The 15,954-nt window shown below is 41.9% G+C and overlaps 1 protein-coding gene across 2 annotated transcripts in view; it reads left to right on the top strand.

The window, feature by feature from the left end:
- Positions 1–15,954, top strand: part of LOC124550971 — an 81,118-nt gene that overhangs the window by 24,548 nt on the left and 40,616 nt on the right. For both annotated transcript variants that reach the window (XM_047125790.1, XM_047125791.1), the window contains exon 2: positions 13,756–13,806. In XM_047125790.1, coding sequence (XP_046981746.1) covers positions 13,757–13,806 — 50 coding nt within the window. In that variant the 5' untranslated portion in view covers position 13,756. The remainder of the gene's footprint in view (positions 1–13,755; positions 13,807–15,954) is intronic.

Below are 15,954 nucleotides of genomic sequence, written 5' to 3'. Positions count from 1 at the left end.
GCTGCGGGGGTGGGAGAGGGGAGGGGGGGGGGGGAGAACACTAGTGATCCAGAAACATCCAGTTGCGCATTGCATGGTTAGATTTGTGGCGATCGGTTTCAGGTTATTAGATTCATATTGGTTCCTTTTAAGGCGAAATGTGGCGGAGATGTACGGCCAGCGTAGATAGATTGGAGGTTCATGCACTTCGACCAAGATAGCACCGTCAGAGGTGAAGCGTATTGCACCCTAACAAGCTTTCAGCACTTTCTATTGGCATTTATTTATTGTGTTGAGCTGAGTGCCAAGTGCAGATCCATAACAACTTCTACAATCAGTGAATGGACATACCATAGTGCTGTAAATTTGGTGCAGACGTTAAAGACCTACCGAGTCCTGCCATAGCTCTGATTGCATTGACAACCACATCGCGTTTCTTAGCTACATATTTTGTGTGCGCCTCTCAGGTTAGCTTATGGTCGATGAAGAGACCAAGGTATTTGATTACCGTCTTCAAAAGGAAGGTTGCTATAATCACGGACAGATTTACTATTTGCCTCGAACCCTTTGATAGACCCTGTGTATTACTCTCATTCATGTATAGGGTGTCCTTCTTAAGAACATTTATATCAAAAGATGGTCTTGTTGAAATATGTGCATAGATACCACTAAACCCGCGAGTGTTTAAAACATCTAGCTCCCGTGTCTAAAACAGCTTCAGTTGTCTGTTTACTTTACAAATGAGTTAATGTGTTAAACATTTGACTTCAAGCATGTAAACGAGACAATGCTACTTTTGGGAGACGCTAAGTTCTCTTATTCTCATACACCCTAACAAGGAGAGGTCTTCAGCGGTGCACAGCTGGACGAAAAAAGAAATTCGGAATTTTGTGTAATGCACAATAGCATTAAAATAGTCCCATTCTGTAGTCTGGCTGTGTGGTATAATTGATAGGATAATAGCTTTGCATGCAAGAGGTTGTCTCCACAATTCTCCTCATATGAAGTAACTTTTTTTATTTTAAATTCTTTATCAAAATTACTATGATCATTATTTTTATTCAATAAAACGGTTTAAATGTAATCTCTATTCTTTTGTCATATGATTTTCATCACCATATGAACTTTTTCATTTGTTTCATTTTTTTCTTTAAACCGTTCTTTTTCCAATCGCAATTGTAGTGAATATGAATTTAATTATATTTATCTCTTATAATATTCAATTGCTTGAAAGTTCCAATCTGTTAGTTAAAAAACAAAAGGGGACATGATCTATTTATGTTGTGCAATTGGTCTGAAAAATGTATTTTTGTTACCAGATGTGCGATTTTTTTTGCACGATAATTGTCATAGAAATATTTAAAACATTTCCTGAATACCTAATGCGCCATGGAAAAAATAACGCAGTTGAAAATTTAAATGAGAGACGGATTAGTAAGTGAAACGAAAGCCGAGCAAAATGACAAATAGATATAATGTACGCAATAATGTGGACGAAAAAAAGAGGGTTATAAAACAAAAGAAATTAAATCAAAATTATTACATAAAATTAATTAAAAACTCATGAACAAAGATTTCAAGTGAGGAAAGAAGAAAAATGGGAGCAAATGAAGAAGTAGATATTATGATTAAAATTGTGTGACAAACGAATGGAATTTAAAAAATTACATTTAAATCAATTAAGTGAATAAATATGGTCAAAGTCATTTTGATAAAGATTTAACAATGAAAAAAAGGATTACTGCCCCTGATTACCCATAGCCTCCTGCATGGGAGGTTCTTATCCTAGCCACTCCACCATGCAACCAGACTCTCTAATGCACCTTTTTTAACGCTGTTGACTGACACAAAATTCCCATTTTTTTTGTTTATTACTCGCAAAGGAGGGCCCACCAGATAGTTTTAAAAAATGGTTCAAATGGCTCTGAGCACTATGGGACTTAACATCTGAGGTCATCAGTCCCCTAGAACTTAGAACTACTTAAACCTAACTAACCTAAGGACATTACACACATCCATGCCCGAGGCAGGCTACGGTCGCGCGGTTCCAGACTGAAGCGCCTAGAACCGCTCGGCCAGATAGTTTAAAAAAGTCGATCGCACGGCTGGGGAGCTCTCCCTGTAAGAAAAAAAAAAAAAAAAAAAAAAAAACGACGCGCCATGAAGGAATTGTATACAAAATATTCTCGGTATTCTTGCCGAACATTCTCGGTATTCTTGCCGCGTCAGTTCTGGATAAAATCTCGAGCTTTCGACGATTACCTCCATCGTCATCGTCAGGAGCTGACTGTCTTCACTGCTGCTGTGGTAGCTTCTTTATAGCCCGTGGACGGCTTCTGATTGGTCGGCGATTACGTACTGCTGTCGCAGACGGGGTCACTGTGTGCGCCGGTGGCGCCACAGCTTCCGTTGGAACGAAAATCTTGGAAGGAACGCCTCTGCTGCTTCTCTGCATCAAGCGCTCGTTTCCACGCACAGCTCAGATGGTATGCGCTATCGCGGATAAAGTTCTTTTGGCTCATTCTTATTTCAACAGCCTCCTTAATAAGAGAATCTCAGTACGTGGAGGCATGGGACAGAATTTTTGTTTCATTTAACAATATTTTATGTTTGTTCGTGAGGCTGGGCTCTGCAATTGCCGATTTCTCCATGACTTGTTCGTAGACACCTATCGCCACATTCCTCCACAAACTTACCAACACACTGTCAGATCCCTGATATGCAGAATCAGTGATGTATTTCGTTCCAAAGACGAACAAACAAGCTATTAAGCAGGTAGTCTTAATGTTTTGGCTCATCAGTGTACTTTCAATAAGAAAACTTGGACGATTAAAGATTTCCATTCATAATTAAATGAAACTACACTACTGGCCATTAAAATTGCTACACCAAGAAGAAATGCAGACGATAAACGGGTATTCATTGGAGAAATATATTATACTAGAATTGACATGTGACTACATTTTCACGCAGTCTGGGTGCATAGGTCCTGAGAAATCGGTACCCAGAACAACCACCTCTGGCCGAAATACGGGCTTGATACGCATGGGCATTGAGTCAAACAGAGCTTGGACGGCGTGTACAGGTACAGCTGCCCATGCAGCGTCAACACGATACCACAGTTCATCGAGAGTAGTGACTGGCTTATTGTGACGAGCCAATTGCTCGGCCACCATTGACTAGACGTTTTCAATTGATGAGAGATCTGGAGAATGTGCTGGCCAGGGCAGCAGTAGAACATATACTGTATCCAGAGAGGCCCGTACAGGACCTGTAACACGCAGTCGTGCATTATCCTGCTGAAATGTAGGGTTTCGCAGGGATCGAATGAAGGGCAGAGCCACGGGTTGTAACACAGCTGAAATGTAACGTCCACTGTTCAAAGTGCCGTCAATGCGAACAAGAGGTGACCGAGACGTGTAATCAATGGCACCCCATACCATCACGCCGGGTGATATGCCAGTATGGCGATGACAAATACACGCTTCCAATGTGCGTTGCCATTCGTGCACTCAGGTTCGTCGTTGAGTACACTATCGCATGCGCTCCTGTCTGTGATGCAGCGTGAAGGGTAACCGCAGCCATGTCTCCGAGCTGATAGTCTATGCTTCTGCAAACGTCGTCAAAATGTTCGTGCAGATGGTTGTTGTCTTGCAAACGTCCCCATCTGTTGACTCAGAGATCGAGACGTGGCTGCACCATCCGTTACAGCCATGCGGATAAGATGCCTGTCATCTCGACTGGTAGTGATACGAGGCCGTTGGGATCCAGCACGGCGTTCCGTATTACCCTCGTGAACCCACCGATTCCATATTCTGCTAAAAGTCATTGGATCTCGACCAACGCGAGCAGCAATGTCGCGATACGATAAACCGCAATCGCGATAGGCTACAATCCGACCTTTATCAAAGTCAGAAACGTGACGGTACGCATTTCTCCTCCTTACACGGGGCATCACAACAACGTTTCACCAGGCAACGCCGGTCAACTGCTCTTTGTGTATGAGAAATCGGTTGGAAACGTTGTGGGTGTCGCCACCGGTGCCAACCTTGTGTGAATGCTCTGAAAAGCTAATCATTTGCATATCACAGCATCTTCTTCCTGTCGGTTAAATTTCTCCTCTGTAGCTCTTCATATCAAGTTGAAATACATTAAAATATGCAATGTCATTTTTGTTCCCAATTTATTAATTCACTTCTCCTTTTTGTGAGGTTAATAACTGGCAACATTGCTATTTTTTCCTGTGATGTTCCTGCAGTTATCAGTCGACATATTTATGTAGACAGGAAATGACTACCTATATCACAAGAAGGTATAGGCGCAAATTTGTGCAAAATATTTGTGACAGTTTCAGTTCAAGTTCTTTTTCACGCTTTCACTATAAAATACCATCTTTATGAAACAAAAGAGCTAGTAATGCAGGTTACTGATTATGAAACCATCCCATTTCCCTAGGCCACGACTGAAGAATCTCTGAAATTCCTCAGCAACAGGTACTGAGTCTGCCTATGGGAGACACGTGGTTCATTGTAGAGGGCAATTTAGGGTAGTTTGTCGCAATGTTAATTACATTCTGCTGCACATTTTTGCAGTCAAATGCTGCTTTTCGACTCTGATACGTGCGGCATCATATGATGAGTAAACCTACAATGTAAGAAGTATTTGCTTTAGGATTAGATATACAAGTATTCATTTTATTTCATAGTGATTTAATGGCACCAAAATTATAAGAATAAAACATTGCCACCCCCAATCAAGTACCCCATCTAGTAAGGATAGGCTGATGGGGTAACAGTAACTCAGGCAGAAAATGGTTCAAATGGCTCTGAGCACTGTGGGAGTTAACATCTGAGGTCATCAGTCCCCTAGAACTTAGAACTACATAAACCTAACTAACCTGAGGACATCACACACATCCATGCCCAAGGCAGGATTCGAACCTGCGACCGTAGCGGTCGCGTGGTTCCAGACTGTAGTGCCTAAAATCGCTCGGTCACACCGGCCGGCTACTCAGGCAGACTCTCTTCGTAAGGAGCTACACGAGCAGTGGCTTTAAAAATCTCTGTATAAAACAAAATATTATTTTACAGTGACTGATTTATTTTGAGAGATTTAGAACCATTAAAACTGAAATATTCGTAAATTTTACACATACTTCTTTAATTAAGCTATGGGGTGGGTGAACCACAGCTCTTAGTCCTGGCAAACTGCAGGGAGCGGGTGTGACCTTGAGATGTCCAATTTCGTGACAGGGAGTGGGTGTGACCTTGAGTTGTCCAATTTCGTGACAGGGAGTGGGTGTGACCTTGAGGTGTCCAATTTCGTGACAGGGAGTGGGTGTGACATTGAGGTGTCCAGTTTCCTGACAGGGAGTGGGTGTGACCTAGAGGCAACCAATTTCTTGACAGCCACTCTGGCAGGGTTTGTTCAAATTCCACAAGACAACTCTGCTACTGTGTCACTGTCACGTCAGCCATGGTACCTGACTTAGAAGGTTATATTTACACTGTCATGAAATGAAAGGCTTGCTGGTTGTGGTTGTGGATAAATAGAGCTGTTTATCACACACGTTCTGCAGAGGGTTGCTTCCTTTTGTGATAATCTTAACTTTCTATTTGTATTATCCTCCCCCCCCTCCTTTCCCTTCTTCAAGCCCGATTCCTGAAGCATATATCAGGATCATAAAACTAAAAAACTGAAGTGTCTCCACAAAACCATTAAAATATGTATCTGAATTGAAAATATGTGTATTATACACACAGTTAAGCGCAAAGTGCTTTATATGTACATTATGCAGGTATTTGTCCCCAAATGGTCAAAATATGGAAACATGCATGGAAAAAGTCTACATATTTGGAGCCAGAATAGTAATTAAATAGTTAAGTACTAAGTTTCCCCGATGTTAATCAATCTGTATATTGAGCAAGCAGTAAAGGAAACAAAAGAAAAATTCGGAGTAGAAATTAAAATCCATGCCATTGTAATTTTGTCAGAGACAGAAAAGGACCTGGAAGAGCAGCTGAACGGAATGGACAGTGTCTTGAAAGGAGGATATAAGATGAACATCAACAAAAGCAACAAAACAAGGATGATGGAATGTAGTCGAATTAAATCGGGTGTTGCTGAGGGTATAAGATTAGTAAATGAGTTTTGCTATTTGGGGAGCAAAATAACCGATGATGGTCGAAGTAGAGAGGATATAAAATGTAGACTGGCAATAGCACAATGGCAAGGAAAGTGTTTCTGAAGAAGAGAAATTTGTTAACATCGAGTATAGATTTAAGTGTCAGTAAGTCGTTTATGAAAGTATTTGTATGGAGCGTGGCCATGTATGGAAGTGAAACGTGGACGATAAATAGTTTGGACAAGAAGAGAATAGAAGCTTTCGAAATGTGTTGCTACAGAAGAATGCTGAAGATTAGATGGGTAGATAACATAACTAATGAGGAGGTATTGAATAGAATTGGGGAGAAGAGGAGTTTGTGGCACAACTTGACTAGGAGAAGGGATCGGTTGGTAGGACATGTTCTGAGGCATAAAGGGATCACCAATTTAGTATTGTAGTGCAACGTGGAGGGTAAAAATTGTAGAGGGAGACCAAGAGATGAATACCCTAAGCAGATTCAGAAGGATGTAGGTTGCAGTAGGTACTGGGAGATGAAGAAGCTTGCACAGGATACAGTAGCATGCAGAGCTGCATCAAATCAGTCTGTGGACTGAAGATCACAACAACAACTAAGTTTCAGCTACGTCCAATGATCCTATTTGTATAGAATTCACAACATGAATAATCTGCTCTATGCTTATTAAGGGGATATTAGCGATCGCAGCATACATAAACAGACAGCGACAGTGTGCTGAAAAACAGCCTCCGCGCATTAAGTTCGCCAAAAAAGGAATTTGCACGAGAATTGGCGAGAAAGAAGACTGACGTCAGGTACAACCGACATAATCCTTAGTTGTGACTTTAGCTAACACCAACATAAACTTTGAATAAAAAGAGATCTACTTCACTCATGTGCTTAGTTAAACTCTCCTTACGGCAAAGACGTAAGTATCACAAAAACTACAACCTCATTTTTAACGTACAGCGTCTTTCTAGTGTTCCTAATAACTTTGATACTTCATCAGCAAACCGAGGGTGCTTCAACTGTGCTATTAACAGGTATCACGTGTCCGCTTTCACAGTTCAAACATCTGCTTACGTCCTCTAGGGCTGCTAAGATCAGTTTAGGGAACATGCAATTTTTTTTGACACAGTCTCCAGTTTTGGTTTCCTCATTACCCTGTTCGATTATAATGGAAGTGGTCGTATGAACCTAAATATTTAGTCAGTATATTTGAACGGGCGCAGTGCTCTCAAGTGTTGTCATTAAAGATTTTGTTGAACTAAGTGAAGGGCTTTCATACTCATTGCTCTGTTCAATAATTACGTTCATGATGTACAGTCAGGCAGTAGTAGCCGACCGCGACAGACGCAGCAACAGTTAAGTAAACCGCTTTTGTGACATTTACGAGTTCCTAACCAGGAGCGAATTTTATTATATCATCTGTGTGCTTTAATAGTTTAGTTTGAGTTTCTGCGTGTCAATTTAAAATATAATAGCCACAGTTTTCGCGTTTTCGTTTGCGTTAGAAAGTAAACCGATTTTGTGATATATTACAAGTTCCTTGTCAGGGGGAAATTATTTAGTTTCACCTGAGTGCTTCGGTAGTTAGGTTCTTGAATATCTGCGTTTCACTAGACACCGTTCGTGCGTTTTCGTCAGGGTCTGCAGTAGATTTCCGTAGCTCGAGTCGATAGTCCGTTTATCTGCATAGTTTAGTTTTCCACGGTCTTTGATATGGCCAGGTACTACAATTGTCGTATGCGGATGCGAGCCTAGTTGGTGACACTTCGCTCTCAGCTTCAGGCTGTGATAGCTTCGGCTGCAGTGGATGGGCACCACTGTTGTGGGCCGGCCGTGGGGATCCAACGGACGTCCAGCGCGTCAGAGTCCTCCGATCGGCCCTCACCGGTGGCCAACCCAGTTACTGCAAGCACTGAGGCTGACCCCTCACCTGTGGCCGAGTGGGACGTCGCTCCAGGGCGAAGCCGGTGGCGAAAGACTTCCCAGGCGGCCGCACGTAAGGCCTCTCCGGTTTGTCTGGCAAACAGGTTCCACCTACTGTCTGTGGCTGACACTGTCGCTGAGCCGGATGCCTTTGCCTGTCCTGTTTCAGAGGAAACCACTTAGCCTGCAAGATCCGGGCAATCGCAGAGGGTGGGACTATTGGTAGTTGGGAGCTCCAACGTTAGACGCATTATGGGGCCCCTTATGGACTTGGCTGACAAGGAGGGAAAGAAAACCAATGTGCACTCCGTGTGCATACCGGGTGGAGTTATTCCAGATGTGCAAAGCGTCCTCCCGGATGCCATGAAGAGCACAGGGTGCAGACAACTGCAGGTGGTCGCTCACGTCGGTACAAATGATGTGTGTCGCTTTGGATTAGAAGAGATTCTCTCTGATTTCGAGCGGCTAACAGAAGTGGTAAAGGCTGCCGGTCTTGCTTGCAAGATGAAAGCAGAGCCGACCTTTTGCAGCATAGTCGACAGGACCGATTGCGGACCTTTGGTACAGAGCCGAGTGGAGGGTCTGAATCAGAGGCTCAGACGGTTCTGCGACCGTGTAGGCTGCAGATTCCTCGACTTGCGCCAAAGGGTGGTTGGTTTCGGGTTCTGCTGAATAGGTCAGGTGTCCACTACACGCAGGAGACGGCTACACGGGTAGCAGGGGCTGTGTGGCGTGGACTGGGCGGTTTTCTAGGTTAGAAGGTCTCGGGAAAACACAAGAAGGGCTTCAGTCACAAAGGGCGCTGGCTGAACACAGGAAAAACGTAGATACAGGAACCATTGGTATAACAGTTGTAAATTGTCGTAGCTGTGTTGGGAAAGTACCAGAGCTCCAAGCGCTAATAGAAAGCATGGATGCTCAAATCGTTATAGGCACTGAAAGCTGGCTAAAGCCAGATATAAGTTCAGCCGAAATTTTTTCGAAGAACCTAACGGTGTTCCGGAAAGATAAGCCAAACATGGTTGGCGGTAGCGTGTTTGTTGCTGCTAGAAGTAGTTTAACTTGTCGCGAAATTGAAGTAGATACTCCTGTGAGTCAGTATGGGCAGAGGTCATTGTTGGCAACCGGAATAAAATAATTGAATCCTTTTACCGATCTCCCAGTTCAGATGATTCAGTTGCTGAAAGGTACAAAGAAAACTTGAGTCTGATTTCAAACACGTACCCGACTCATACGATAATAGTTGGTGATGACTTTAATTTACCCTCGATATGTTGGCGAAAATACATGTTTAATTCCGGAGGTACGCATAAAATATCATCCGAAATTGTGTTAAGCGCATTCTCTGAAAATTATTTCGAGCAGTTACTTCATGAGCCCACGCGAATAGTAAACGGTTGTGAAAACACACTTGACCCCTTAGCAACAAATAATCCTGAGTTAATAACCAGCATCAAAACCGATATAGGGGTTAGTGAACACAGGGTTGTCGTGGCGAGATTGAACACTGTTATCCCCAAATCCCCGAAAAATAAGCGAAAAATATACCTATTCAAAAAAGCAGATAAAAATTCACTTGACGCCATCCTGAGAGACAATCTCCACTCATTCCAAATTAATGATATAAGTGTAGGCCAGATGTGGCTTAAATTCAAAGAAATAGTATCGGCAGCAATTGAGAAGTTTATACCAAATAAACTAACAAACGAAGCAGCTGATCCTCCTTGGTACACAAAACGGGTTAGAACACTGTTACAGAAACAACGAAACAAACATGCCAAATTTAAACAGACGCAAAATCCCCAAGATTGACGATTCTTTACAGAAGCTCGAAACTTGGCGCGGAGTTCAATGCGAGACGCCTATAACAGTTTCCACAGCGAAACTTTGTCTCGAAATCTGGCAGAAAATCCAAAGAGATTCTGGTCGTATGTGAAGAAACAATCAATGCCTTCTCTGCGCGATAACAATGGAGATACTATCGACGACAGTGCTGCCAAAGCAGATTTACTAAACACAGCCTTCCGAAATGCCTTCACAAAAGAAGACGAAGTAAATATTCAAGGATTCGAATCGAGAACAGCTGCCAACATGAGTAACGTAGAAGAAAATACCCTCGCAGTTGTGAAGCAACTCAAATCACTTAATAAAAGCAAGTTTTCTAGTCCAGACTGTATACCAATTAGGTTCCTTTCAGAGAAAGCTGATCCATTAGCTCCATACTTAACAATCATAAACAACCGTTCGCTCGACGAAAGATCCGTACCCAAAGACTGGAAAGTTGCAAAGGTCACACCAATATTCAAGAAAGGTAGTAGGAGTAATCCACTAAATTACAGGCCCATATCTAACGTCGATATGCAGCAGGAGTTTAGAGCATACATTGTGTTCGAACATTATGAATTACCTCGAAGGAAACGGTCTATTGACACACAGTCAACATCGGTTTAGAAAACATCGTTCCTGTGAAACACAACTAGCTCTTTATCCACATGAAATGCTGAGTGTTATTGACAACGGATATCAGATAGATTCGGTATTCCTGGGTTTCCGGAGGGCTTTTGACACTGTACCACACAAGCGGTTCGTAGTAAAATTGTGTGCTTATGGAATATTGTCTCAGTTATGTGACTGGATTTGCGATTTCCTGTGAGAGAGGTCATAGTTCGTAGTAATTGACGGAAAGTCATCGAATAAAACAGAAGTGATTTCAGGTGTTCCCCAAGGTAGTGTTATAGGCCCTTTGCTATTCATTATCTATGTAAACAATTTGGGAGACAATCTGAGCAGCCGTCTTCGGTTGTTTGCAGATGACGCTGTCGTATAATGACTAATAAAATCATCAGAAGATCAAAACAAACTGCAATACGATTTATAAAAGAATATCTGAATGGTCGAAAAGTGGCAGTTGGCCCTAAATAACGAAAAGTGTGAGGTCATCCACATGAGTACTAAAAGGAACTCGTTAAACTTCGGTTACACAATAAATCAGTCTAATCTAAAAGCCGTAAATTCAACTAAATACCTATGTTTGACATCAAAAAAGTTCAAAGAAAGGCAGCACGTTTTGTATTATATCGAAATACGGGAGAGAGTGTCGCAGGAATGATACGGGATTTGGGCTGGAAATCGTTAAAAGAAAGGCGTTTTTCGTTGCGACGGAATCTTCTCACGAAATTCCAATAACCAACTTTCTTCTCCGAATGCGAAAATATTTTGTTGACACCGACCTACATAGGGCGGAACGATCACCACGATAAAATAAGGGAAATCAGAGCTCGTACGGAAAGATATAGGTGTTCATTCTTTGCGCGCTATACGAGATTGGAATAATAGAGAATTGTGAAGGTGGTTCGATGAACCCTCTGCCAGGCACTTAAATGTGATTTGCAGAGTATCCATGTTAGGTGTGCAAATGACGTTCTGTGTTATATCAGCTTCTCAAAACAGCTTTTTAATTTGTTCTGTTCTGTGTGACTGGTGATAATTTCAATGGATATCGTGTACATTACGAACATGAGGTCGACATGTGTGTTACTTGTTCAGTTTCTTGTGAAAGAGAATAATCACAACGTTGTTCCAGTTTTGGGATCGTTTAGCGTAAATACGACTCCTCCGACAAAAATTTCGAAGTTTCTGCGGGGATATTTTCTGAGTACCTCGGATTAAGGGACCTGTGGCTCGTCACATAGCAGGACAATGCGAAACAGAGTAATGCAATATCCCTCAGACAGACCCTATGGTACTGTGCTGTGGGTGCCGTCGCTGTGGGAAAATTTCACCACAGTTCGTTGTGTCGCTCTTTCAGTGCACTCAATGAATTCGTACACGTGGTAGACCCTACGTGTCAGTTGAGTCTCCATCAATAAACCTTTCCATTACCGTTAATGCACATTTTACACTGCTGGAAAATAAACGTAAGCAAAAACAAGAAGTGCTGAATGCATGGTTGAGGACATGGAGAAAAGTGGGCGTTACTGTTGTCAAGAAGTTCCATGCGTAAATGGAACAATATTCTTTCCAAACAAGGCGCACAGCACACCCCGTCGACATTTGCACTGTTATCATGTTGTTTTAATGGTCTTGCCAATGCTTTGCAATTGCTAAATATGTATGGGAATTGGATGTATGTACCAGTCTCCTTCTCCATTCTTTCTGTACATCTCTTCGTTCTCCTCACGTGGATCATCTCCTTCTCCCTCCTCTCTCTCTCTAATCTTCTCTTCCTCTCTCCCTGTGCATCACTTCCTCTATGTATATCCCCTCCCTCCCTCTCTAATTTTGAGCCTTGTTTTTTTGTTATTTGCAAATTCAGATTACATAGTGAACTTTCCCACTTCCTCCGAAAACTGACTGGGAGGACGAAAACAGGACAGCACATTGTTGTTTAGACAGTTTCTGTTTGAAAATATACGAAATGAGAAAGAATATATATACGAGGGTGAGTAAAATGAAAACATTAAATTTGTAATAACAAATCGAAATTTCGCACCGTTATCCTGTAAGTTGGTAAACTTGCTACAAACAGCGTGCAGAATGGCCTGTAGGTGGCATCATAGTGCAGATGCACACCTACCGCCGCAGTATCAGTATAAAGATGGCCGCCCCACTTGTGACTTGCACCAGGAAAGAACAGCGTTCTGTTATTCGGTTTTTGCGTAGTGAAGGTGTGAAACCTAATGAAATTCATCGACGAATGAAGGTTCAGTACGACGATGCAGGTTTGTCACAGCAGCAAGTCTACGAATGGAGTAGGATTGTGCAAGATGTGCTCCAGTTTCACAAAGTGTCTGCAGGATGGATGCCACGGCAGCTGACTCCAGAAATGAGAGAACGACGTGTTGATGCTTGTGAAGAACATTTTCGGCGCCTTGAACGAGAAGGTGATGGCTTCCTTGCAAGAACCGTTACTGGGGACGAAACCTGGGTTCACTTACACCAACCGGAAACGAAGGGAGCGAGCAAGGAATGGCGCCATTCCTCATCACCAAAACCAAAGAAGTTTCGAACAGAACCATCAGCAGGGAAGGTTATGGTGACTCTCTTTTGGGACGAAAAAGGCGTCATTTTTGAGCATTACATGCCTAGAGGAACCACTGTCATCAGTGCATCATACAAAGATCTCCTAAAAAATCATCTGCGGCCTGCAATCAGATCAAAGCGACGTGGATTGCTGTCAGCAGGTGTCCTTTTACAACATGACAATGCAAGGCCCCACACTGCCCGTACAACAGTTGCAATAATCACAGACCTGCATTTTGAGTGTCTTTCTCATCCAACATACTCACCAGACCATGCCCCAAGAGATTTCCGCATGTTTGGACCACTCAAAGACGCAATGGGAGGAAAGAAGTTTCGTTCTGATGAAGATGTACGCCACGTGGTGCATGAATGGTTGCGTGGACTACCAAAAGAATTTATTTCTAAAGGAGTTTATGCACTTTGTAGGCGCTGGAGGACTTGCATTGGGCGTGGGGGAGATTGTGTTGAAAAGTGATACAGCTCTGCACCACTTCTGCACAATAAATAATATTTAAAAAAATATTTAAGGCTTTCATTTGACTCACCCTCGTATATTGCGTGTGTGCACATGCATGCTTGGGAGAGAGTGTGAGAACATATGATTGCTTTGGGGTTATAGTTCTTAATAAAAGAAAAAAATCATGATGCAATTAATACAGCTTGCCATTTCTGTTTCCATATTCCTCTTTTTATTTTCCAGAATGCCTACGCTACAGGACATAGTAACTGCAATGGCATCTGGTCATGAAGGGTGAGTATTCTGTTTATTCTTTATGGAATTTGCAAAAGGTTTGTTGTACCTACAGCAGCTGATTGATATTGCCAGGCAGTCTTGATACACCAACACGAGTGAATTGCCTACAAGGTAAGAGGATGCTAGTTTCACTAATTGTATACTTACCCCTGTGGACAATGCTGGTACGGCGCTGTTGTGTTGTGGCACTTGGCTCAGAGAGAGCCAATTCAAACACTGGAAGCGGAAGAAATCTCCATAGTAAACATTTGGCCAGTAAGGTGAGGTTGCAGTGTACAGTTTCTAATCACCAGACAAGTCTCTAAAATGACAATGAGATCGTTTGTGAATCGCATATTATTAATTAACCATTTACTTTTCAACAATTTTAAATTTACCTTTATTCATGTTTTAATTATTACATTTTATCACTTTAATAAGTTACGCACTTGGCAAGTCTGCTATAGACTTTACCTGTTGCACTATTTACTTATTGCATTCTGTACAATTTTATAGACTTTGTAGACTTACAGAAGCGACAGCTAACGAGCTTATGGGACAAACATATGTTGTGCTTCTGTACTGTAGTGTGTTATGAACAGCAGCGCTATTGGTAGCATGACTCCGCCGGAACTGTGCCTTGGTTTACACCGTATTTTAAATGTGTGACAAGCTAAGCTGATTTTGTGAACATTTTACGGCTTTTTTATAGTAGTATATGTGAGAAAATAGATATACCTCGTCATATTTTAAGCGCATGTTTCCACATGTATGAAAGTAATAATTTTTCATTATGGAAAATTTTATTGTTTTAAGATGTAATCTGTTAGTTGTACTTCATTTCCAATGTTTTGTTGAAGGTATGAAAGTGATCATTTCTGGGCAAAAGTCTTGTGATCATTGACGAAAATAAATGTAAAAGAAATTTACTCTACATTTCCTGGATCACTGTTTTAATTCGCGACTATGACGCAGCTCCGGAAGTTATTCATAGTATCTTCTTGACTCAGTTGCCCTCAAACATCACTTTCGATAATTAACAATCCCAAAACGTTGAAACTTGTCTTCTAAGAAGAGGTATTCAAAGCCATTTTATGTTCAGTTTCAATTTGAAACTGCCATTTTGCAATTGTTCTTTGTGATCATAAGTGATGTTCTTAGAGTGTGTCCAGGATTAGGAAAACAATGTTTGATGTCTTATTGGTGCTGATTGGGATGAAGTGAGGTGCGGTAAAAATTGTCTTTTCGTGGAATCGAACTGATATGAAACAGCCAAAATTCCGTTAACCATCCTTTTAAAACTGTTGCGGTCTTGCCAACTCAAGCACCACGCGTTACTATGGATCCTACTGCGAGTTTGATGTGATAGAGATCGAAGTCTGAGAGATGAATGTTGCCTCAACTCATCGCAGCTGTCCATCAGGTGATTCAGCCAAACAAGCCATTTACGTCTCCGTCTTGCGCGACTGTAAGGGAGATGACACAACATAATATTTAATTTTAAATTTTGATGGCGCTGGCCATTAGGTTGCAGACTAGATAGCAGCCGTGATTTAAGAGGCCATCCAGTTACCTCCAGTGAAGGGAGAGGTGGAGCAAGTGAGTGGTTCGTACATCATTTGCTGCTGAAATAAAAAACTTGTTTCTAATTTTCTAATGGTATCGGAAAACTTGTGCAATGATCGACCGATTGCACTGACAAGCAGGGTTCCTATCTAGGAAAATGGTACCATTGTAAATTTTATACTGTTATGATAAATCTGGAAACTATACTGTTTCATGCTCCTTTGTGCTACGAGGGTAATCCCAAAAGTAAAGTCTCCTATTTTTTTATACGTACATAGACCTGTTTGTTACTACAATGTTTTGTATCAGTTTACAGCTCGAACATTTAGTTATTCGACATAATCACAATTTCTGTCGATGCAGTTTTGTAGATGCTGTGGCAGTTTTTGTATGCCCATGTCATACCAGCTCGCCGCCATGCTGTTCAGAATGTTATGAACCTCTTCTTTAACCTCGTCGTCGGAGCTGCATCGCTTTCCGGCCAAATGTTCATTTAACCTAGGGAACAGGTGATATTCACTGGCGCCAAGTCAGGACTACAGGGTGGGTGATTATGTTCCACTGAAACTGTTGCAGGAGAGCAACGGTTTGGCGAGCGAT

Source organism: Schistocerca americana, chromosome 9 (assembly GCF_021461395.2).
Source record: "Schistocerca americana isolate TAMUIC-IGC-003095 chromosome 9, iqSchAmer2.1, whole genome shotgun sequence".
NCBI classification, from domain to species: Eukaryota; Metazoa; Arthropoda; class Insecta; order Orthoptera; family Acrididae; genus Schistocerca; species Schistocerca americana.
Note: the sequence above shows the minus strand (reverse complement) of the source record. Positions and strands in the feature narration are given on the sequence as shown.